This window comes from Staurois parvus, unplaced genomic scaffold (genome assembly GCF_062004578.1).
Source record: "Staurois parvus isolate SC_StPar_1 unplaced genomic scaffold, SC_StPar_1.0 ptg000183l, whole genome shotgun sequence".
Classification (NCBI taxonomy): Eukaryota; Metazoa; Chordata; class Amphibia; order Anura; family Ranidae; genus Staurois; species Staurois parvus.
Genome location: NW_028317979.1, coordinates 1 through 22,897, shown reverse-complemented (window position 1 = coordinate 22,897; position 22,897 = coordinate 1). Strand labels below are relative to the sequence as shown.

At 39.2% G+C, this 22,897-nt stretch overlaps 1 protein-coding gene across 1 annotated transcript in view; it reads left to right on the top strand.

Annotated features, from left to right (window-relative positions):
- Window positions 1-19,106, top strand: part of AXDND1 (axonemal dynein light chain domain containing 1) — a gene marked incomplete at its 3' end in the record, with an annotated part of 116,071 nt that extends 96,965 nt beyond the window's left edge. Inside the window, exons 14-20 of the mRNA XM_089677319.1 lie at window positions 39-114; window positions 1,069-1,303; window positions 9,952-10,165; window positions 12,154-12,247; window positions 16,941-17,155; window positions 17,985-18,063; window positions 19,002-19,106. Coding sequence (XP_089533445.1) covers window positions 39-114; window positions 1,069-1,303; window positions 9,952-10,165; window positions 12,154-12,247; window positions 16,941-17,155; window positions 17,985-18,063; window positions 19,002-19,106 — 1,018 coding nt within the window. The remainder of the gene's footprint in view (window positions 1-38; window positions 115-1,068; window positions 1,304-9,951; window positions 10,166-12,153; window positions 12,248-16,940; window positions 17,156-17,984; window positions 18,064-19,001) is intronic.
- Between the last annotated feature and the right edge of the window lie 3,791 nt (window positions 19,107-22,897).

Genomic DNA, 22,897 nt, shown 5'->3' with positions numbered 1-22,897 from the left:
AATGCTGATTTGTGCCTGCATTTTTGTTCTTTGATTAGTGTAGATTGGAACTACTACACAGTACCAGATGATATAGCTGTAGCAGTGCTTGAAGACCTGAAAAGCTGGGAAAATGTATGTATGTTTTATTTAAAACTATACATAGAAACTTTATATGCAAACTTGTAAATATAGATTTAAATAATTGCAGCTATTGCTAAAAAAGTATTTACAGTTTGCAATTATTGTGAAAAATCTGTGAAACAGAATTAAAAATCCTTCAGCATGAACATTTTAAACTGTTTTGTACATATTCCTGTATGTATGTGGATGATTGCCTGGACTGTAGTTTTAAAAAAGAAGGAAGTATCCCAGCTGATACTGAATATTTTATACAGGCAGAAAAGGCCAAATAAAGAAAAAAGCTATTAAAAATGAGTTACAGAAGAAGAGTTACAGAAATCAGTTTGGTTTGTGAATTTGTCACTTCTGTGTCACTAGTAAGATGCTACATTTCATGCTTTTGTTCAGAACTGGCAACAGAAGGGAAAATCTGATTAAACGTGCCCATACATGGATCTAGATTTGGATAGTTCAGCAGGGATCTACAAATTAAATTCTGTACAACCACCCTGTCAGATTTTAGGTGCTCAATCAGCACTGCAGGCTATAGACTGCAGCAATGGTCAGTGTATTCTTATGGCAGGAAGTCTCCCTGCTGACAGAATACAATAGCTCAGTGGGGAGGATTCAAATCCCCCATTCACTTTGAATGTGTGGATGGGGAAATCGGGTCAGTTTTTTCATTTGGTTTAGCAAAAAGAACTGACCAATGTAGGGGTAATCTCTATGACCAATAAGAACCTCTAACTGTTTTTATTCATGAGGCCCCAAGTATTTATTATCTGACTATTAATGTTTTCTCAATTCTCAGAATTACAGTCCAAGCACCCTGTACCATAATATAAGTCAATACCAGTTACTGTGACACAAAAGTTGAATAACGTTTATCTCTGTAACTACCGTATATGTTTGATCTCCTGTAAATGCATTTGTGCTCTTTTCATCATATTTTAAATGCACACATAGATGCTGGCTGAAGAACAACAGCAGTTTGAAGGGAATAAGGTTCTGAGCAGTCAAGAGTCTTTGAAAGCAGCTGCTGACATCCAAAAGGAATGGTCTCAGTTTGGAGAGGAAGTTCTTAGAAGACATCAGGGCTTAGATGGTGCTCCATCTCCAGAGCACAAAGCCATGGACAATCTAAATAACACAATAGAGATGCTATCTGAGCAATACAGGAGAAGAGTGGAAGGGGAAAATGGTAAGAAACTTGGAAGGATGTATACATTATGGTGGCAGTCTACAGTTTAAACGGAAACTCCTGTACTTTTTATGTTCCTTGAAAATGAGAGAATTGAGAGCAACTATAGAACATCTTGCCTATTTAACTGATCTACCAGCATAAATTGACATGTTCAGCAGATGTTTATGTAGATACAGTCATGGCCGAAATTGTTGGCACCCTTGATATTTCTCCAGGAAATCATGTATTTCTCACGAAACGTATTGCATTAACACATGTTTTGCTATACACATGTTTATTCCCTTTGTGTGTATTGGGACAAAACAAAAAAAGGGAGGAAAGAAAGCAAATTCGACATAATGTCACACAAACCTCCAAAAATGGGCTGGACAAAAGTATTGGCACCCTTTCACAACTGCGGATAAATAAGAATGTTACAAGCATGTGATGCTCCTGTAAACTCACCTGGGGCAAGTAACAGGTGTGGGCAATATAGAAATCACACCTGAAAGCAGATAAAAAGGAGAGACGTTCACTTAACCTTTGCATTGTGTGTCTGTCTGTGCCACACTAAGCATGGACAACAGAAAGAGGAGACGAGAACTGTCTGAGGACCTGAGAACCAAAATTGTGGCAAAATATCAACAATCTCAAGGTTACAAGTCCATCTCCAGAGAACTAGATTTGCCTTTGTCCACAGTGCGCAACATTATCAAGAAGTTTGCAACCCATGGCACTGTAGCTAATCTCCCTGGTCGTGGACGGATGAGGAAAATTGATGAAAGATTGCAACGCAGAATAGTCCGGATGGTGGATAAGCAGCCCCAAACATGTTCCAAAGACATTCAAGCTGTCCTGCAGGCTCAGGGAGCATCAGTGTCAGCGCGAACTATCCGTCGACATTTAAATGAAATGAAACGCTATGGCAGGAGACCCAGGAGGACCCCACTGCTGACACAGAGACATAAAAAAGCAAGACTACAGTTTGCCAAAATGTACTTGAGTAAGCCAAAAGCCTTCTGGGAAAACGTCTTGTGGACAGATGAGACCAAGATAGAGCTTTTCGGTAAAGCACATCATTCTACTGTTTACCGAAAACGGAATGAGGCCTACAAAGAACAAAACACAGTACCTACGGTAAAATATGGTGGAGGTTCAATGATGTTTTGGGGTTGTTTTGCTGCCTCTGGCACTGGGTGCCTTGACTGTGTGCAAGGCATCATGAAATCTGAGGATTACCAAAGGATTTTGGGTCGCACTGTAGGGCCCAGTGTCAGAAAGCTGGGTTTGCGTCCAAGATCCTGGGTCTTCCAGCAGGACAATGACCCCAAACATACGTCAAAAAGCACTCAGAAATGGATGGCAAAGAAGCGCTGGAGAGTTCTGAAGTGGCCAGCAATGAGCCCAGATCTAAATCCCATTGAACACCTGTGGAGAGATCTTAAAATTGCTGTTGGGAAAAGGTGTCCTTCCAATAAGAGAGACCTGGAGCTGTTTGCAAAGGAAGAGTGGTCCAAAATTCCGGGTGAGAGGTGTCAGAAGCTTATTGATGGTTATAGGAAGCGACTGATTTCAGTTATGTTTTCCAAAGGGTGTGCAACCAAATATTAAGTTAAGGGTGCCAATACTTTTGTCCAGCCCATTTTTGGGGTTTTGTGTGACATTATGTCATATTTGCTTTTCTGCCTCTGTTTTATATTTGTTCCAATACATACAAAGGGAATAAACATGTGTATAGCAAAACATGTGTTAATGCAATACCTTTTTTGTGTGAAATACTTGATTTTCAGGAAAAATATCAAGGGTGCCAACAATTTCGGCCATGACTGTAACTCTCTGCACAACCTTTTTCCAGGTGTATTTCAACCAAATTCTCAGAAGGAAAAACTATATAAATAATAAAATAGTAAAAGTATTGGGACGCCCCTCCAAATCATTGGATTCAGGTGTATGGCCACAGATGTAAAAAATCAAGCACTGAGCACAAACGTTTGAGGGAATGGAACGCTCTCAGGAGCTCAGTGAATTCAAGCGTGGTACCGTGATAGGTTGCCACCTGTCCAATTAGTATATCCGTGAAATTTTCTTGCTACTAAATATTCCACGGTCAACTGTTAGTGGTATTATAACAAAGTGGATCAACTGGGAACAACAGCAACTCAGCTACGAAGTGGTAGGCCATGTAAAATGACAAAGCAGAGCCAGCGCATGCTGAAACACAGTGCACAAAAGTCACCAACTGTCTGCAAAGTCAATAGCTAAAGACCTCCAAACTTTATGTGGCCTTCAGATTAGCACAACAACAGTGCATAGAGAGCTTCATGGAATGGGTTTCCATGGCCAAGTAGCTGCATCCAAGCCTTACATCACTAATACAATGCAAAGCGTCAGATGCAATGGTGTAAAGCACGCCACCACTGGACTCTAGAGCAGTGGAGACATGTTCTCTGGAGTGATGAATCATGCTTCTCTGTCTGGCGATCCGATGGACATGTCTGGTTTGGCGGTTACCAGGAGAACAGTACTTGCATGACCACAGGGGTTGGGCTTGGTCCTTAGTTCCAGTGAAGGGAATTCTTAAGGCGTCAGCATACCAAGACATTTTACAAAATTTCATGCTCCCAACTTTGTGGGAACAGTTTGGGGATGGCCCCTTCCTATTCCACTGTGGCTGCGCACCAGTGCACAAAGCAAGATCCATAAAAACATGGGTGAGCAAGTTTGGGGTGGAGGAACTTGACTGACCTGCACAGCGCCCTGACCTTAACCCAATAGCACACTTTTGGGATAAATTAGAGTGGAGACTGCGAGCCAGGCCTTCTCATCCAACATCAGTGCCTGACCTCACAAATTCGCTTCTGGAAGAATGGTTAAACATTCCCATAGACACATTCCTAAACCTTGTGGACAGCCTTTCCAGAAGAGTTGAAGCTGTTATAGCTGCAAAGGGTGGACCAACTCAATATTGAACCCTACGGACTAAGACTGGGATGCCATTAAAGTTCATGTGAGTGTAAAGACAGGCTTCCCAATACTTTTGGCAATACAGTGTATATGTGCAAATAACCTAATAAACTTCACTGTGCTTAGGCCTGAAAGTCTGTTAACCTCCTGCACACCAGTGCTGCTAACAGACAGAACCTTAAAATCCAATTAACCCTATGTTATAGACATCTGCCGGCTTAGTTGAGGCCCTTTCCATTGTTGCGCAAAGCAGGGTGATTACTTTAGGTGAAGTGCAGAAAAGGCCGGCATTCAGGATGAAATCCAACTGTATATATCTTTTATTAAAGCATGTACAAGGCTAAAAACGTCAGTCCTTAGTCTTGGCTAGTGTAAAGTAAGGAAAAACACACATATAGTATTACAAATAAGTCACATGAGAATCACACGAGTGCATTAAAATTACTCGGTAATGCAAAAAACCCAACATGAACCAGGCAGAAGACCATTACCCAGGCAAAAAAGGCAACAAAGACAAGTACATATATATAACAAAGAAAAAGTATATATTTTATCATTAATATGGATGTCATATCATAATGAACTTTATGCTTAATGTTAATTATGATTCCATCCTGAGTACCAGCCGTTTCTACGCTTCATTTACTTGTGAGCGTTTCAGCCACTCTTGGGTCAAAGCAGTTACTGAGGGAGGTGGTAGCGTCCTCACACCTGTTTCCTCTTGATTACTTTAGGTGGTGAAGTTTATTAGATTTGTACTTGCACATTTATGTTTACATAGTATAGTATAGTATGTGCATGTTCACTAGATATGATTCCATAATCCAGTCCTGATGAACTCAGAAGTTTTTTGGGAAATCACTTGTATATAGGCAGAGAGAGCCTTGTGGTCTTTGTGGTCCTGCAAGCAACTTAAAAAGAACTTCAGGATTTGTTTTTCTTAATTAAACCCAAAAGCAGCATTTATCATATTGCAGCTTACCTGCTGTTGCTGTTTTAGTCTTAGACGTAGTCAAAAGTCTTTTTGGAAATCACTTGTATATAGGCAGAGAGAGCCTTAGAGTCCTGCAAGCTCCTTAAGCCTTGGTTCACACCAATGCAGTTTGCGTTTGATCTGTTTTTGCAGTGCAGTTTGCGTTTTTGCACATGCATTTCTGACACGGTTTTCATGGTTTTTGATGCCTTTTGAATTTTTGCGTTTTTTATGGGTTTTCTTTGGCCAACTTTTTGCTGACCAGATTAAAAAATGCAAAACGCATGAAAAATGCTTAAAAATGCACTAAATGTGTTTTCTGCTGTGTCTACATTGAAGTCTATTGAACCTAAACCATTTTGCATTTTAAAAAGTTCCTGACCCTTTCCAAAAACGCAGCAGCTGAAAAACGTATTGATGTGAGCATGTCCTATAGAAAACCATGTTGTGTGTTTAGGCAATCTGTAGCACGTTTCTGCAGAAAGTACTAAAAAATGCATTGGTGTGAACCAAATCTAAGGGGAACTTCAGTATGTTTTTTGTGTGTATTAAACCCAAAAGCAAACATTTATTATATTACAGCTAACCAATTCTTACATGTGATGGCTGCATTACTTTTGTTTTTCAGGCTTTGCTTTATTTTCACCTGGTGATTTAACCAGCATGTCTGTTGTTTTTCAACAGAACAAACTCTCCTGCAGATGTAGCAATTAGAGTGTTGAGACCAACCATTTACCACAAGGTTGCTTACAATGATCAGCTTTTATTTATGTAAAACTTTTATCCCAAAAGAAAAAAACTGTTGCTGTCACGGTTTGTGTAACTGCAGTGTGACCTGGAGTTTGGCTTAATTTTGTTAGTGTATCTAAAGCTGCTAGTAGATCTAAAGCCAGGTGAAAACAGGGGGAAACAAGCTGAAAAAAAAGAAAACTAACACAGCCACCATATCTAAGGATTGTTAAGCTGCAATATATTGAATTTGTAATTTTGGGTTTAATACTGCTTCAAGTCAGTGTCTTAAAATATTGTGGGAGGGGAGAGGGCAGGGAAAGGAAACCTCATTCTCATCTAGATGAGGATCCACCCCCCCCAATAAAAAACTTTATCTCAGTTACAGGCTGCGACCAACAGCAATTCACTTTTTGAGTGAAGTTCTCCTTTAAGTTATGGCTGAAAGTGGATTTATCAATATGGTTTAAGTTCACAATAATCAATAGAATGAATATTAGCATAACCAAAGTATATTATTTTGAGTAAAACAGTTCATCTTTCATACCAAAAATAAAAAAACTATTCTTCCCCAGCTCTCAGCCTAGTTCAAGTGTTCAACAGCTACCAATCATTCTGAAAAGATAGGTTGCTTACAATTAACAGTGAGATAAAATATCCATATGTAGGTAGATGACGTCACACTTGCCTGTTCCATGATTCAAGTTCTGGGGCTTTCCTGTGCAACCACCGGCTTCCAACATGTCACAGAGGGGACACTGTCTTAGGAGGCTAGCATGTGGATTACTCAGTGTTTAAGCAATTTATCTACATGCTAGCAGTTGGAATCCCAGTGATCCCCAGTGATTTATCCAATGTTTTCCAAGTATTGCCTCTGTGCTCTTTTTACACCTAGACTGTGTTTTTCTGTATCCCAATGTCTTTGGGTTCCAGTCTGCATTCAGTCTTGCATACTCCTTCCTGTGACCCTGCGCCTGTACTTGTGTTCCTTGTGTCCTCCTTCTGTGTTCTACCTCAGTGATTACATGCATTTTTACCAATCCTTTGGCTTCTTTCACATAGGCGTTCCGTATGTCAGTTTTTCATCTGTCTGTTTACGGATGAAAAACAGACACCCATGTATTTCTATGGACTAGCGGATGTAAATGGATGATCATCCGTTAATGTATGTATCCGTTAACATACATTTGTTTGAACGGAAGGAAACCCTCTTCCGTGAAAAAAAAAACAGAACGGACGAAAAACGGATGTAAACGGATGAGAAATGGATGTAAAACGAATGTAAAGGGATGAAAAAACCGATGTAAACTGATGAAAAACAGATGTATACTGATGAAAAACTGATAAAAATTGATCCATTTTTTTCGTTATAAAAACGTGACTGAACTGATAAAAAAAACATAACGTCCGTGCAAAAGGAGCCTTATGCAGGCCATAGATGGGTCGAAAATCGGCCGATTTTTCGGCCGAAAATAAAATCGGCCGATTTTCGGATCGTTAGTGGGCTATTTGTTCAGCCGTTTTTCGGTATTTTGGCAGGTTTTTTTATCGGTAAAGTTGGAAAAAAAATCGGCCGATTTTGCCGATCGGCCGATTTTCGCGGCAATGATGGGCAAATCGGCCGATTTTTTACCGATAAAAAATCTGCGCATGAGCAGTGACCTGCAAGAGGAAGACAAAAAGAAGAAAAAGAAGAAGAGGATGATGAAGAAGAGGATGATGAAGAAGAGGATGATGAAGAAGAGGATGATGAAGAAGAGGATGATGAAGAAGAGGATGATGGTGATGATGAAGAAGAGGATGATGGTGATGGTGAAGAAGAAGAAGAGGATGATGATGGTGAAGAAGAAGAAGAGGATGATGATGGTGAAGAAGAAGAAGAGGATGATGATGGTGAAGAAGAGGATGATGATGAAGAAGAAGTAGGATGAAAAATAAGAGGAATTCCAATCCAGCAAAAAGTTGTCCTTGCAGAGAGCTCCGCTATTTCTTTGACAGTTCTTTGACAGTTCCTTGACATTTACAGCGGTTGCAACATTGTATCTATTTGTTTCCGAATAAAAACATCTGTATCCTAAATGGAAACAAATAGATACAATGTTGCAACCGCTGTAAATGTCAAGGAACTGTCAAAGAACTGTCAAAGAAATAGCGGAGCTCTCTGCAGGGACACTTTTTGCCGGCTGTAGATGGGATGAAAATCGGCCGATTTTTTTTTTTTACCATTGATGGTAACGTCGGCCGCTTGAACGACCAATTTTTCGTTTTTTTAAAAGAAAAATCGGCCGTTTTTCTCTCCGTCTATGGCCTGCATTAGTCTCTCTTCAAACTCTGCACTTTGGTTAGTTCCTGCATGTCTGAACCCTGTGTGTCTCAGTCAGCCCCTCATTATCAGCACCTGTGCACTCCCAGCCTGTTTCTCCTCTGTGCCTCACTGTCTTCTCATACACTCCTGCCACTGATTCCTGTGTTACCCAGCTTTGCAAGTGAGTGTCACCTGTTTTTGGTTGTGGCCTGCTCTGATCCAAATGAGGTCTCTTCCAAAGGCTTTCTTGCCTATGATGCCGACCAAGTTCAGATGGTGTGTTATCTCCATGTGGTCTTGATATACTTGGATCAAATCCAGGCTTCCCTTGCTGCAGCACCTGAACAGCCGGCCCTGTCTCCAACACCTCTCGCATTTCAGGAGATACGAAGGCCTGACGCATCTTTGTGAACCAATGTAATCTACACTATGAACTGCAGCCACAGCATTTCCCAACTGACAGAGCCAAGGCGGCAAATGTGTACATGCTCACTGGGGATACTTTGGTCTGGGCCGCACCACGCTGGGGAAAACCTGATCCTGTTCATAACAGTATAACAATAGTTTTACCTGTCTTTGGGAAAGTCTTTGATGAACCTACTTGTGACTCTTCTGCAGCAAGTGCTCTCCTTCAGCTCCATCCAGGTATCCTTACTGTGGGCAGTTTTCTGTTCAGTTTCACATGCTTGCAGTGGAACTACAACTTCTGGCTGGGCCTGGCAGAGCACATTAAGGTTGAGCTGGCACTAACCTGGATGACCTCATCTCTCTAGCAATCCAGATTTAACATCTGCTTTCAACAGCATTGACAAGAGAGCCCACAAACGCAAACCCTTTGTGTCACATTTGGCCCAAAATTTTCGGCTACCTCTGGAAACATGTAAGGCTTCCACCCATCTGCTGTATGTGTGGTTTCTTTGCTTAGTTACTAAGAGTAATAATTGCCATTACGCGTACCAATACTATTTTGTACTGTTTAACCAAGCTTACACTGAAGTGTAATATAAACTTCATATCAGTTTACGGTTTATCAGTTTTCTACTTTGGTCAAATGAGTCCTGTGGTGTCAGTAGGGTTGGGCTTTCAGAAAGGTGTCCAGAACGACAGGGAGCCTGAAAATAACTAAGCAACTCCTAAGGGGGTAGTTCTACATGTATATGTAATACATGTATACAGTCATAAAATCCAAACTATATATAACCCTTTTAAAGTGATAGAAATATATAACAATTGAAATACCCCAGAATTGGGCCTCTTGTTCCTGTGCCCATGACTCTGCAGATAGCATCGCACGCTCTGACACACCCTGCTGAGTGGGGTATATTTATGGCAGATGTACTGTATATGCAGGACCCTGGTAGCAAAAGACATATGACACAACAGCAATGATACAGCAAACAGTTAAATTATAGAAAGGAATATATTTCAAATAGGTGAACAGTAGAAAGAAATATACTGTAAAAACAAGCATCCGATGTAGAGAGAAACTTTTCCTGAACCCTGTACTATGGCAATCCTAACTAAGGAGCAATGTGCCGCTCCCACAGTTCAGCAGTCTGTAATATACTTTCTTTTGATGGCCAGCTTGTTGGGGCCCAACGGTTATGTTGGAGCGCTTAGGATAATGTCCAATGATTAATGTAGAAAGTCAGTTTATTGGAGACCTAGTTCCTAATCTTTTGTTTGTTTTGACAGGTGTTGCCAGAGGACTCATGACATTTTTAAGCAGCTTGGAAAACTGCTCTGTGCCAATGTATGGATTTAAATATGCCCCCAGTGAGACAAAAGAATCTGACTGGTCAAACATATATCATCTTCTACCTGAATGGACTGCTCAAGCAGAAAGATTACTGGAAATAATTGGGAGTTCATATTCAGAAGAGAAACCCATCCTAAATACAATTGAAGAGTATGAAAAGTGTTAATTTATAGATTTTTTTTTTCTTTTATGCAAAAATTGACCGCAATTCAAAGTCTTTATAACAAAGCGCTTAAATTTTTGCTACTTTTATTTGCACCTACAACAAATGTGTTCTCTCTTGAAATAACAATAGCAAGAACACATTCTGATTTGTATATTTGATTATGGGATGCTGGGGGAAAACACATGGGGTGAGGGAAGCTGGAGGTGGGTAATAACAAATGCTGAATCATAAATAACATAATAATAATAATATTTACAGTAAAAGATGTTTTTGAAAATATTTATGCAATTTAGATAGTACTCATAAATTTTTGCCATCTGAGGCCCCATTTACACCTATGCGTTCCAGTAATGTTTGCAGAAACCTATGCTAAGACGCGCTTGTGATGCCATTGATCCTTAATCCCTAATGGCACCCCAAACGTGGATAGCAAACATGAAACAAAAAAACACATACGGCTTACCACCCAAAAAAGGTGCAGGAGCTACTTTATTGTATGTACAGCAGCACATTCAAGTGTACAGAATGCCCTATATTGTCACACATCAAATGCATGAAAAATGTGCATAAGAGCGATGTGCAGATACTAATGGGGCCTACAGAGAAGTATATGCTTAAAGGAGAACTCCAGACAAAAACTTCTTTACATGTCCTTGTTCCTACTTTCAATGAATATGTCATCCATCTTCTGGTTCACTCAGTAGTTGCTTTGAAATAGCCTTTGCATTTTCAAATCAAACTGTTAATTCTCTGTGGTTTCCTGTTGGTACGACTGGTGGCTGCTAAGCCTTTTATTCCCCCAGCCAGTGGTCTTTGCACATCCCTTCTGTAGTTCTTTCTCCAGGAAGCAGTGATGCATTTCAGTCTTAAGTGCACTGGTGGGCAGATTGGGATGCTCAGACACAATCAACATGTTCAAGCCTAGTGTACCCATCCACATTCACTACAATTCCCTGTGGTTGATGGGAACTGTAGTTTCCTTTTAGTGCATTGAGAGAGGAGATTAGAGGATGTAATTCCTGCTATTGCACCTCCTCCTTGACAAAGCAGATGCTGGTATCTTTTGAATTACAGAGATGAGGTCATGAAAATTCAGTTAGAAATTTCTCCTAAATGGTAAGGATTTTCAAAATGTTATTAACTGTTTAGTGTTTCGTGTAGGAGGGTGTATTGATTGGTGATTATTTTTGCCTATTCCGGAGTGCTTCTTTAACAAATCTACAGATTTCCAGCTTAACTGTGTTTATAAAGGTTAATTTATTGCATCCTAAGTACAACAATAGCATAAACATTATTAAAGTGTATATCATCACATATCACCAGTATTTCAAACCCTCAACAAGGTCTTATTATCAAGTTTCAGATATCCTTGAACATACAAGATTAATGTGAATATTTCCCAGCCAACCGAGTACCAATAGCAATTAGCATTTGGCATCATGATTTCAACAATTAGGGTTGCAGATAAGCTCAGTGTTTTTCAGCAGAAGCAGAAGCTTCACACTTTTTTTTGCCATACTTAAAATATAGGACCCCTGTGAATATTTAAGCAATTCTCAACCAACAGAATGTTAATAGCAATTTGATATCACAATGACATCAGCAATGATGATTGCACATAAGCACAGAGTGCATGGTGCAATCCAGCATGTACTGTCAGAAGCTTTTTATTTTTATGCAATGCCTAATATGCTTTTTTATTATGTTTACTCGATTGCTGATGTAATTGTAACAATGCTATTATTTTTCTGTTTGCTGGTGAGAGTTTAAGCATTTGAGGAAAGATTGGAATATGTTTGAACCTTAATTGTTCTACTTTGCTACTGAAGAAGCATTTTGGTTGTGCTGTTGACATGGTTTTGGCTTGGATATTGGACAGTGCCACCAATTGGTTGCTTTCAGCACCTAATACCATTGTTATCAAGTATATATCTGCACAGTATGTGAATATAAATATATACATTCATCACAGGTTGGAGCCTGAAGATGTCTTTAAGATGCTACAACACTGGGTTCTAAATATCACAAATGGAACAGAGAAGGATAATGTGCAGCTTAACCAGCAGGTTTGTAGGTTTTCAGAAGGCTTTTGTTTTTTTATAACTAAAAAAAATACTAATTAAAAAAAATATATATACTCCAACCAGTGGCTCCATGGTATTTCTTAACAAGAACCTTCATGACCGGATAATTGTGTTATTTTGTATATATAACTAAAGGCAAATTTTCCTTTTTTAATTTTGGACAGAGTTGGGAAAAAGTAGAACACCTGTCAAATTTTTCTTCCCATCTGTGCCCCCATTAGGGAGATTCACATTCTCTGTTTGTCCCATTTACTGTTATCACTGAGAGTGAATGTAAAAGAAAATCCCAAATTTTGGGTTGTCACCAGAATGGGAATAGAGGGGAAATCCATCAATGGGGACCATAGTTCTGATGACAACCAGGGATTCCCATACTTTTTGGATAGATTTCTTCTTACTTTTTGTTTTAGCTATAGTACAGGATGCCAAGGGAAATCTTGCCAATGGGACACAGATGGCAAAGGAAACTGACTGGGATTTTAACCCTCACTTACTCTATCCAAAATGTAAAAAAAAGGTTTTGCCTTTAGTCCTACATTAATGTATTCTTCCTCCGCATAAATGGACAATTCAAAATTCACTGAGTGGAACTGTTGGTCAATTATAAAAAAAAAACAAAATCTGCCTGTTAGTGCTTCTCAAAAAGGGTGCTACATTGTGGAGCCTGATGAAGACAGAATGTTGGAACATTTTGGGCAGAACCTGTGACCGCTAACACTCTGCTTTGGGTTGGAGAGGTAACAGTGAAGATTGCTATTGTGTTATTCACACCATTAGATGTGGTATATACGGTGGCCAGATGATATGCCTGATACAGTCTAGTGCAGCTTGGTGCACTTTATACATGTAAGGTTAAAAATGGCAAGGGATTTTATCTTTTATTAAAGACAGGATTACAATATGTTGAGCTTCTGCTTCATTTGAGCAGTATATTTATGCTGGAGATACATATGCATTGTAGGTGGAGTGCGTAGCTGTTTACTCACAATGGATGCTTACTGGATTAGTTCTCAATGTGACCTACCTATAAATTGGGGGTTGCATTGGTGTAGATCTTATAGGTGCTGGTGTCACAGTGTGGGTAAGAGGTGATTTGGATTGAGGGTTTTTTTTTTCATCCTATCATGTTAAGAATTTTTCCTTCTGGACACTTTATATTCAATGTATGGATTTTTTTAAAACTTGGATTGTTTGTAATTATTTTATTTGCATTCATATGCTTTTATTAATTCATATTTTTATTTTCACACTAAATATTCATTCAACCCAATCTAGTTCTTTCCTCCTCTACAGTTCCTCCCTCATCTGTTCGATAGGATTGAGATGGAAGGAATTCCTGTGATTCTTATTGTACCAGACTGGCACTGGAGGATGTGGTACCCAGGCATGTTTAGATTCCTGAAGGACTCTTCATGGGCCATTCCAAATCATCAAATCTTCTGTCCCAAGGCCTGGTCCACATCCTGCTTCTTGACCTCTGGCTTTAATGACATAACTGTTGAAGCCCAGGTCATGAGAGACAGTGGCCCATTGAATTTGGTCACCCCTACCCTTCTAAAGGTCAGGAAGTAGACCTCTTTCAAAGTCTACAATTGCACCTGGAAGGTCTACCTTGCATAGTGCAAGACTAGGAAATTTCATCCTAGAAAGTGTCCTGTAGGACGCATCCTATCCTTTCTCCAGTATAGACTAAACCATTATCCGTCCTTGAGTAGCATCAAAGGACATATCTCGGCCCTGACTGTTTTGTTTCAGAGACCATTGGCCTTTGATTACTTAGAGCCTGGGTGCCAGATGTCACGCACATTTCTCACCCTGTACGTTCCCTTATGACTTTGTGACAGTAAACTGCTTCTTATGATAATTCAGATGCTGTCCTTCAAACCCATTAGGCATATCTCCTTCTTTGACTTCACTTGCAGGGTTTTTTTCTTGTTTCTGTTGCCTAGGCATGGAGGGTCTTGAAATTAGCACCCTTCTCTAAATAAACTTCCCTACTGTACAAAAGGACAAGGTTTTCCTGAAGCCTAAAGCCTGATTTCCTCTTTCTACCTCAACCAGGATATTGTCCTTTCCTCTTTACATCCTAACTTAAATATCCCAAGGAATATTCCCTCTCCTGTCTCAACCTGGTACATGCTGTAAGATTCTACCTTAGCTACAGCCTCTTTTCAGCAATTGAAATCTTTCTTTATCCTTCCCGAAGGTTTGCACAGGGGGCTTCCTGCTTCTTGCTCCACCATTTCCAAGTGGATTAGACAAGCCATAAGTCAAGCCTATTGTCTGAAGAAATAGAGTTCCTTCTTTCCCTGTTAAGTTGAAATGCATTAGATCTGTTAGTGCTTCATGGACTTTTCAGTACCGGGCATTTGTTTCTCAGATTTGCAAGGCTGCCACCTGCTCTTTTGTTCACATGTTAAGTTTTACTAGGAGGATGTGCAGGTCTTCTTTGATGCCAGTTTTGGAATAGGGTTCTGCAAGTTCTGTTGATCCCTTTCCTGACCTGTTTGTTACATGGGCCTGTTTATATTGTTTGCCGTGTTGCCCACCCCTCATTTAGTAAGGTGAAAATTCAATTTTTAAAACTACTTTGGCTTGTTAAAGTGGTATTAAACCCCAAACCAAAATGTAATATATTGGCCCTTACCAATCAGATGTGGTGGCTGCATTAGTTTTCCTTTTTAGGCTTTTTCCCTCTATTTGCTCCTGGTAATCCGGCCAGTAACACATCCTGCGTTAGAGTGCCCCCAGTCTGGATAAAAGATGACAGATGGGCGCATTTGGACAGCAGCATTATCATTTTGGAAAGAGGGGAGTATTAGATGTACTAGCATATTTAAGTAGTCTAACAAATTTAAGCCAAACTTTAGCTAATTTTCCAAAATATTAGCTGGCAACTCAAATGCTTATAAATCCAGTTTCTTTATTGGTTACAGAATACTAGTACAGGATCTGTAAATACTAACGCATTTCAGCAAGAGCCTTATCCATACAAAGATTAAAATCACATTAAACATATACAGTGCATCCAGAAAGTATTCACAGCGCTTAACTTTTTCCACATTTTGTTATGTTACAGCCTTATTCCAAAATGGATTAAATTCATTTTTTTTCTCAACATTCTACGAACAATACCCCATAATGACAATGTGAAAAAAGTTTGTTTTAAATCTTTGCAATTTATTAAAAATAAAAAAAAAAAACACATGTACATAAGTATTCACAGCCTTTGCAATGACACTCAAAATTGAGCTCTGGTGCATCCTGTTCCCACTGATCATCCTTGAGATGTTTCCATAACTTGATTGGAGTCCACTTTTGGGAAATTCAGTTGATTGGACATGATTAGGAAAGGCATAAATCTGTCTATATACAGTGAAGGAAATAAATATTTGATCCCCTGCTGATCTTGATTTTCTAAAAATCGAATGGTAGGTGTATTGTAACACTGAGGGATAGAATAGCAACAAAAAATCAAAAGAAATGCATGTCTAACAAATTATGCACTGATTTGCATGTTCATGATGAAAATAAGTATTTGATCACCTATCATTCAGCAAGATTTCTGGCTACCAGAGTTACATGAGGGTAATCTCAATTTTTTCTCCTTTTTTATGGTCTAGAGCAAGTCAAGAAACTTGTCAGAGGGGATCGCACGCATCACATTTTACTTCAACGCAAAGTGTGGTGGATCCACATGCTCAGTACAAGGGTTCCACATGGGCTAAATAATAGGATGGACGTTCATTTCTTTTTAAAATAACCATTCATATATGATGGTGTGTATGTATTGATTTGATGTGTGCCATTGATGGAGCACACCTTTTTTTTTTTTTTGACCATCCTATTATGTTGTCTTCAGCTTAGGTAGATTTCCAATGTGAACTAATGAATTGTTTTAGTCAATTAAGTTAACACCGCCCCTACCTTTATTGGAGGGGCTGAAATGTTATATATGTTGAATGTGATTTTAATCTTTGTATGCTATGAATATGGCTCTCGCCGAAACGCGTTAGCATTTACAATTCCTGTACTGATATTCTGTAACCAGTAAAGAAACTGGATTTAGAAGCAATCAAGTTTCTGGCTAATATTTTGGAAGATATCAGTGGATGTTTTTAGCCTGAGCACTGGCCTTCACTTGTGAATCATTATTGAATGGTTGAGCATGGGTGAGTTTGCTATAAACTTTAGCTAATACTTTATAAGCAGCTACATTTATACTTTTTTTTCAATTTGGTATAAAGTATTTACATAAATACTGCTCATTGTAAGAACCCTTGTCAGTAGTAAATGGTTTGTCTCATTCCTGTAAATGGATACATCTGCAAGAGAACTTATTCTTTTAACAGACTTACTGGCTGGATAACCAGACGAAAATAGAAGAAAAAAGCCTAAAAAAAGAAAACTAATGCAGCTTTCACATCTAAGAATTGGTAAGCTGCAATATAATAAATGTTGGCTTTTGGGTTTAATACGGCTTTAAATCTTATATGAAATTTTGGTTATTGGGTTTTTGTATTCTTTAACACACATAACAGCAAGTTTGCAATCATGTAAAACCACATCAAAAAGAACTGTTGGGTAACGTTGAGAATCTAATCTTTCTATTCATTCTTTTTCCTGTACTTTAATGTTATTCCATTTCAAACATACTGAATATATCGTTATACAGGTAACAACTCTTCACACAGCAATGGTCCAGTACATGGTGAATATCCTGATCCTGTTATCCCCAGACTACTCCTCTGATCCCTTAAACGCCACACATACTGCTACACATGAGTTTGGTGAGGAAGAATTTGCTTCTCCTGTTCCTGTGCAGAATGTTCAAGAGCAAGCCTTTGACTTATCAAATAAATTAAACAGTTTCTCCACTTACATCATGAGGTAAGCTGATATCTGAATAAATAATCTATAACTTACTGATTTGAGTGGTTTTTGCTATTTTTGGGCTTGTTTACACTTGTGGTCGTCATTGCTGAAAAGTAACCCACGGTGGCAGATGCATTTAACATGCAGCTTCAAGGCAATATTTCACCTCCTCACAGCCTTTAACCCTTGAAAGCCTGAAGCTGCAACTGAGTGCATTACTCCCGGTTGTGGAACAGTTGTGGAAGGTCCCATTCATTTGAATAGGTTGTGTTTGGCAATGGTACTGCCTGCCGAATGCGAACATCAAAACGTTTGTCTCACTGTGATTGGCAGTGTGAACTTGGCTGCTGGTTGGTAGAACCACTGGCCCATCATCTATTTTTAGTATTACTACTTTACTTGTTATTTTCTTTAAATCATCCCAAACTTGTTGAAACTGAGAGTTAATCCCAGTTCCAGCCAAAACCCTTTTAGTGGACATTGTGGGAATAGGTTAATACTTCTGACAGGTATTTTCCTGTCCTCTCTGATCCTGTCAGGGACATTTCTCTTGCTTTTTATCCTGCTGACACTCTTCCACACCAAGGCACACAGAGTGTCACTGGTAAAGGAAATTAGGAGAAATTTCCTCAGTAAGGACTCAATGGCAATTCAATGTGTCAGTGATAGGGGGAAGGAAGTGGGAGGACATGTTTCAAACATTAGCATAGTAATAATTATCTGCCAATGAATGTAAACTTTTTTGTCACTCTATCCAAACCTAAATAAAATACTTGAAACTAGAGTTGGGATTTAGGTTAACATTTGAGTTTTAGTTCAAATTAAGTTATCTTTTGTATCCTAGGTGTTGTAAGGGGATGGTAGAGAGCATTCCACAGACTGAAGACGATGGTTATGAACTGAGGCAGCTACAGACAATCAAGGTACATATATAATTCCTGTATAAGTCTGTACCTCTGATGCCCAACCTGCGTCCCTTTGGTATTTGATATTGGCCCTTTGCAGGTCCTAGTTGTGGGAGCATTGATTTTAGGTAACGTATCTCCAGTCTCTTAACTGTCTCCTTCATTAGGTTTGCAGTCTCCAAAAACACCTGCAGCATGTCTACATTGTCTGAATATCATTTAATTTCCTGAATATTATGTGCAGCACATTGGTACTCTTAGGGGTCTCAGTTGAGGCCCCTATTACTATTATTGACAACCACTGGTTCACATAGTAAAGCATGTTTATCTCCTGTCCTTTAAACACTCTGATTTTAGGGAGGTCTGCTAGAGTGAGTATCCAATATATAGTGAACAATCATTTAATTGAGAATAGGAATAATTTAATTTAGAACTTAATTATGTCACCTTGAAGATTCTTTGATAATTTTGGAATCATAATGGTCTGTTTTGCACATGCATGATAACAATGAGCCTTGCCTGTTGTATAAGCATATACAGAGATGCTTTCTGTGGTCATTTTAACAGTTACAGTTCAGTTTGGAATGATTATATACATAAATGTTTCACTGAACCATATAGGAAATTGACTTTCACTAGGTAAATGGGCTTTGAAAAAGCAAGCAGCAGGACATGCCATATTACTTAATGTATGATCTAAATTTACCTTTCTTCTATGACAGGTAGGTTGCCCTTTCTTAATCTGCTTGTGTACTTGTTCTTATCTAGAAAATAAAACAGGCAACTAGCATCTTCAGAATGAGGGTAGCAATAGCAAGCACCTATTTCTTTTGGAAAAGGTTTACTCTTTTTATTTAAATATAAAGTTAGGGTGCATTTTTTTAATCTTCCTTTATTATAGTTTTTCATGTTATTCATTGCTCTTCTTTGTCTTCATCTTTTTTTTACTTCCTCAGGTTTCAAGTGATGAGTGGATTGAAACTTGCCAACTGCTTCTTTCGAAAGTCACAGATAACAAAACCCCTTCTCAGACAGAACATTCACACACCAGTTTAAGCAAGGTAGAATATTGTATATCTGTGTGAAAAAGAATTGTGTGCAGTGATGATTTATTTGTACCTGATTGGTTAACATGCCATGTGCTCCAAAATACTAAACATGTACTTCTGCAGTTTCAACCCCAGTCACACCGGTACAAATTGTCATGCGATTTGATCATTTCCTTGCAATTTGATCCTATTCTTCGCAATGGAAACGATAAAATCGGTGCGACTTCGACTAAGCCGGATTTGCACCAATTTTGAAATTAGTTCAGGTGCACCTTGCATAAATATCTGTGCATGACGTTGCACAGATGTCTTCCAAGTCGCACTGACATCCGACTTTGAAATCATGTGAATTCAAGTGAAGTCGCATGATTCCAAAGTCAGATTCGGTATGACCGAAACCGAAGTCAACTTGGTATGGTGTAAAGAGTACCAAAGACACTTTTTCTCTATAAATATGTATTTCTATGCTCTACTGGTAACTTTGCTTTAATTAGGTAATTCCATGTTTACAAGGATGCCGTTTCTTCTGCCAGACACCCCCTTCTCACCAAGTATAGTTGAAATCATGCCAGTGTATATATGTAGTACCCTTCCGTATAAGTGAGATTTATCAAGGCCATTTTCCAAAAGTGTCAACAAGAATCAAAATGCCATGCAGTAAACTAGTATTTAACTCTATACAACAGAACCGGACCCTATACTTGATTTAAAAAGAGATAGAAAAAAGTCATATTGTTGGCCATGGTGATCCTTCAGCTATCCACTATCTTCCTTTAGCATATTGACGGAGTAGTTGACAAAACACTAAGACTACTATTATATACAGTATTCATGATCTCATTAGTCAGACCTACATAGTAAGTTAATAAAAAATACAGTTATTCTTCAGAAGACTTCAAGTCATGATTTACTATAAAAGCCTGACCAACATACAGAGCACTAATTGAATCTAGCAGTGGACAGACTGTTACGGAGATCCACTAAGGTGTAACATTCAGAAATATAGCTTTCTTGACACAGGCAGTGTCTATGACTGTGTCTGTAAATGTGTTTTGGACTAAATAAAAACTACATATAAATTTCATTTCAGATCAGGAAATGATCCTGGGAGGGTACTTCAAAGAGAAATGGATTAAATATTAAAATTGAACATAAGGTGGTGGGATTCTTCACTCACGTTATTGCATATGATAAAGGCTGTTGCATCTTCCTGGTTAACCTATGGAATCTAATAAATGTGCTAAAACTGTTAATGTATTTGAGCCTAAGGGGGTTTTTTGTTCACTAAGACTGGGATTGCCAATGCTGTTTTCTTTATGTGCTTGGTAGCTTCTGCAAAAATGTTTAATGATGGTCACTCCAGCACCATATATAGAGTACATGTAAGTTAAATTAATTTTTATTTGCTAAAGCACTGTGCATTATAAACAACTGCAACTTTTTTAAAAATACAGTTTCACCTTTTTTCATCCTTTGTTGCATATCAGCACTGTTAATCCTTGGCAGGCTTCTTGTGGCTGCTTCTTGCGATGGCTACACATCATTTCTCAGGGCAGCTTTTCTGATGGTGATAACAGTGGACAATGCCAGTGCAATGTGCTCAAAACAGCTGCTTGTAGTCTTCATTGGGAAATTATCTGACAGCAGTAGTTTATCCTCAGTGGGTACATGGGCCCCAAGGAGGATGGGGCTTACTGTGCTCTTACAAACTGCACACGTTCCTGGTGGCTGCCTTTGCTCTCTGCATCTTTGCTCTCAACACCCCCCCCCCCCCCACCGCCATCCTATTTGCTGTCATTGGCTGCTAGGACCACTGGAATCCTAGTAATCAATGACATTCTTGCACAGCAGGACAAAACTTCCTCTGTGTAGAGCAGTTCCACCTCCCAGCTTTGTTTCCTTTCTCTGGCTACCTCATCATGGCTTCCAGGGTTCCCATGTCGTAAAGTAAGGGGGGTCTCTAATCTAAGTGGAGACTCGTGATCTAAAGGGGACTCTGATCTAAAGGCAGATTCTTATGTAAGGAAATTTTCTGATCTAAGGGAAGGGGGGTTTCTGATCTAAGGGAGGTGTCCTGATCTGATGGAAAATTTTGATCTAAAGGGGAACTATAGATTGAGGTGGGGGGCTTTGATCTAAGTAGGGACTCTTTATCTCGGAGGGAACTCTGATCTAAAGTGGGGGTCTGATTTAAAGTCAGACTCTGATCCAGAGGGGGTTTCTAATCTAAGAGGAGTCTCTGGTCTAAAGGAGGACTTTAACCTAAGGAGCGGCTCTGATCTAAGGGGGAACTCTAAACTAAAGGAGGATTCTGATCTAAAGAGGGATTCTGATCCAAGGTTGGGTTCCTGGTCTAAAGGAGGTTTCTAATCAAAAGGTGACTACTGGTCTAAGGTGGGACTCTGATGTAAGAGGGGACTCCTATGTTGGGGGACTTAGATGTAAGGGAGGACTCCTAAATAAAAGGAAACTCTAATGTGAATGGGGGGGGGTGTAAATGTTGCTAAGTGAGTGCTGCCTTGCTGCCTGAAGAGAATATTTAATGGAAAGGTTTAATTTCTTTTAATTGATTGTGCTGAGTGTTGTAAATATCTGTTAATGTAACCATGACTCTTTAAGACCCTTCTACTGTTAGTACAATCCGGTCATACCCAGGATTCTGCACAGCACATGCTTAACCTTATTACTGAATATTGTTTTGTTGGTATAGTGATGTGTTAAATGATGTACACGTGTAGATGTCTGCAGTGTAGCATGGCTTTCCTTTGTTGCAGGTCCACACTGGGGCCCAACTTATGTTCTTGCACACAGGCCCAGTGCATTCAGAAAATGCCTCCGTGTGACAGGGGATAGGAGTGCCTTAACAAGGACCTTAAGGGCAGGATAATTGTTTTATATATTTTAACTCTTCGAGCACACAAAAGAAGAACCTGTCTTATTCTGTGTTCCATCAAGATTTCCAATACTTTATTAAATTGGGCAGTTAATCAGCCAAACAAATTACAGCAGGATAGTTTAGTTTATTAGCTAGTGCTCTGTTTTGTTTTTCTAGCTAACTTATGAGCAAAGTATTTATTGCAGTATAACAAGCATTCTAGCTTTACAGACTTTTAATATTTTCAGAATGTGAGCGTGATGTCTAGCAGAAAGGAAATATCACAGAAAGTGCCAGAAAATACAGGGGATGAGGGGTTTACAGAAGAACCCCTTCAGGGAGGAACACATACAGTAACTCCTGAGGTAACTCACAAAAATCAAAGGTTGTCATTAGAGATGAGCGAATTTCTCAAAAATTCGATTCGGCTGATTCGGCGAATTCCAGTGTGAAATTCGATTCGATGCGAATTTCTTCGCTACGAAGATGACTTATAAAAAGGGTTTCTAGGCTTCAGAGAGCCTTTAAATTAGTGCAGAACACTGTACCTTTAATTTAAATGCCCTTGGAGATGAGGAAAGAGAAGGAGAAGGATGAGAAGAAGGAGAAGGATGAGAAGGAGAAGGATGAGAAGAAGGAGAAGGAAGAGAAGGAGAAGGATGAGAAGAAGGAGAAGGAGAAGGATGAGAAGGAGAAGGATGAGAAGAAGGAGAAGGATGAGAAGAAGGAGAAGGATGAGGAGAAGAAGGATGAGAAGAAGGAGAAGGATGAGAAGAAGGAGAAGGATGAGAAGAAGGAGAAGGATGAGAAGAAGGAGAAGGATGAGAAGAAGGAGAAGGATGAGAAGAAGGAGAAGGATGAGAAGAAGGAGAAGGATGAGAAGAAGGAGAAGGATGAGAAGAAGGAGAAGGATGAGAAGAAGGAGAAG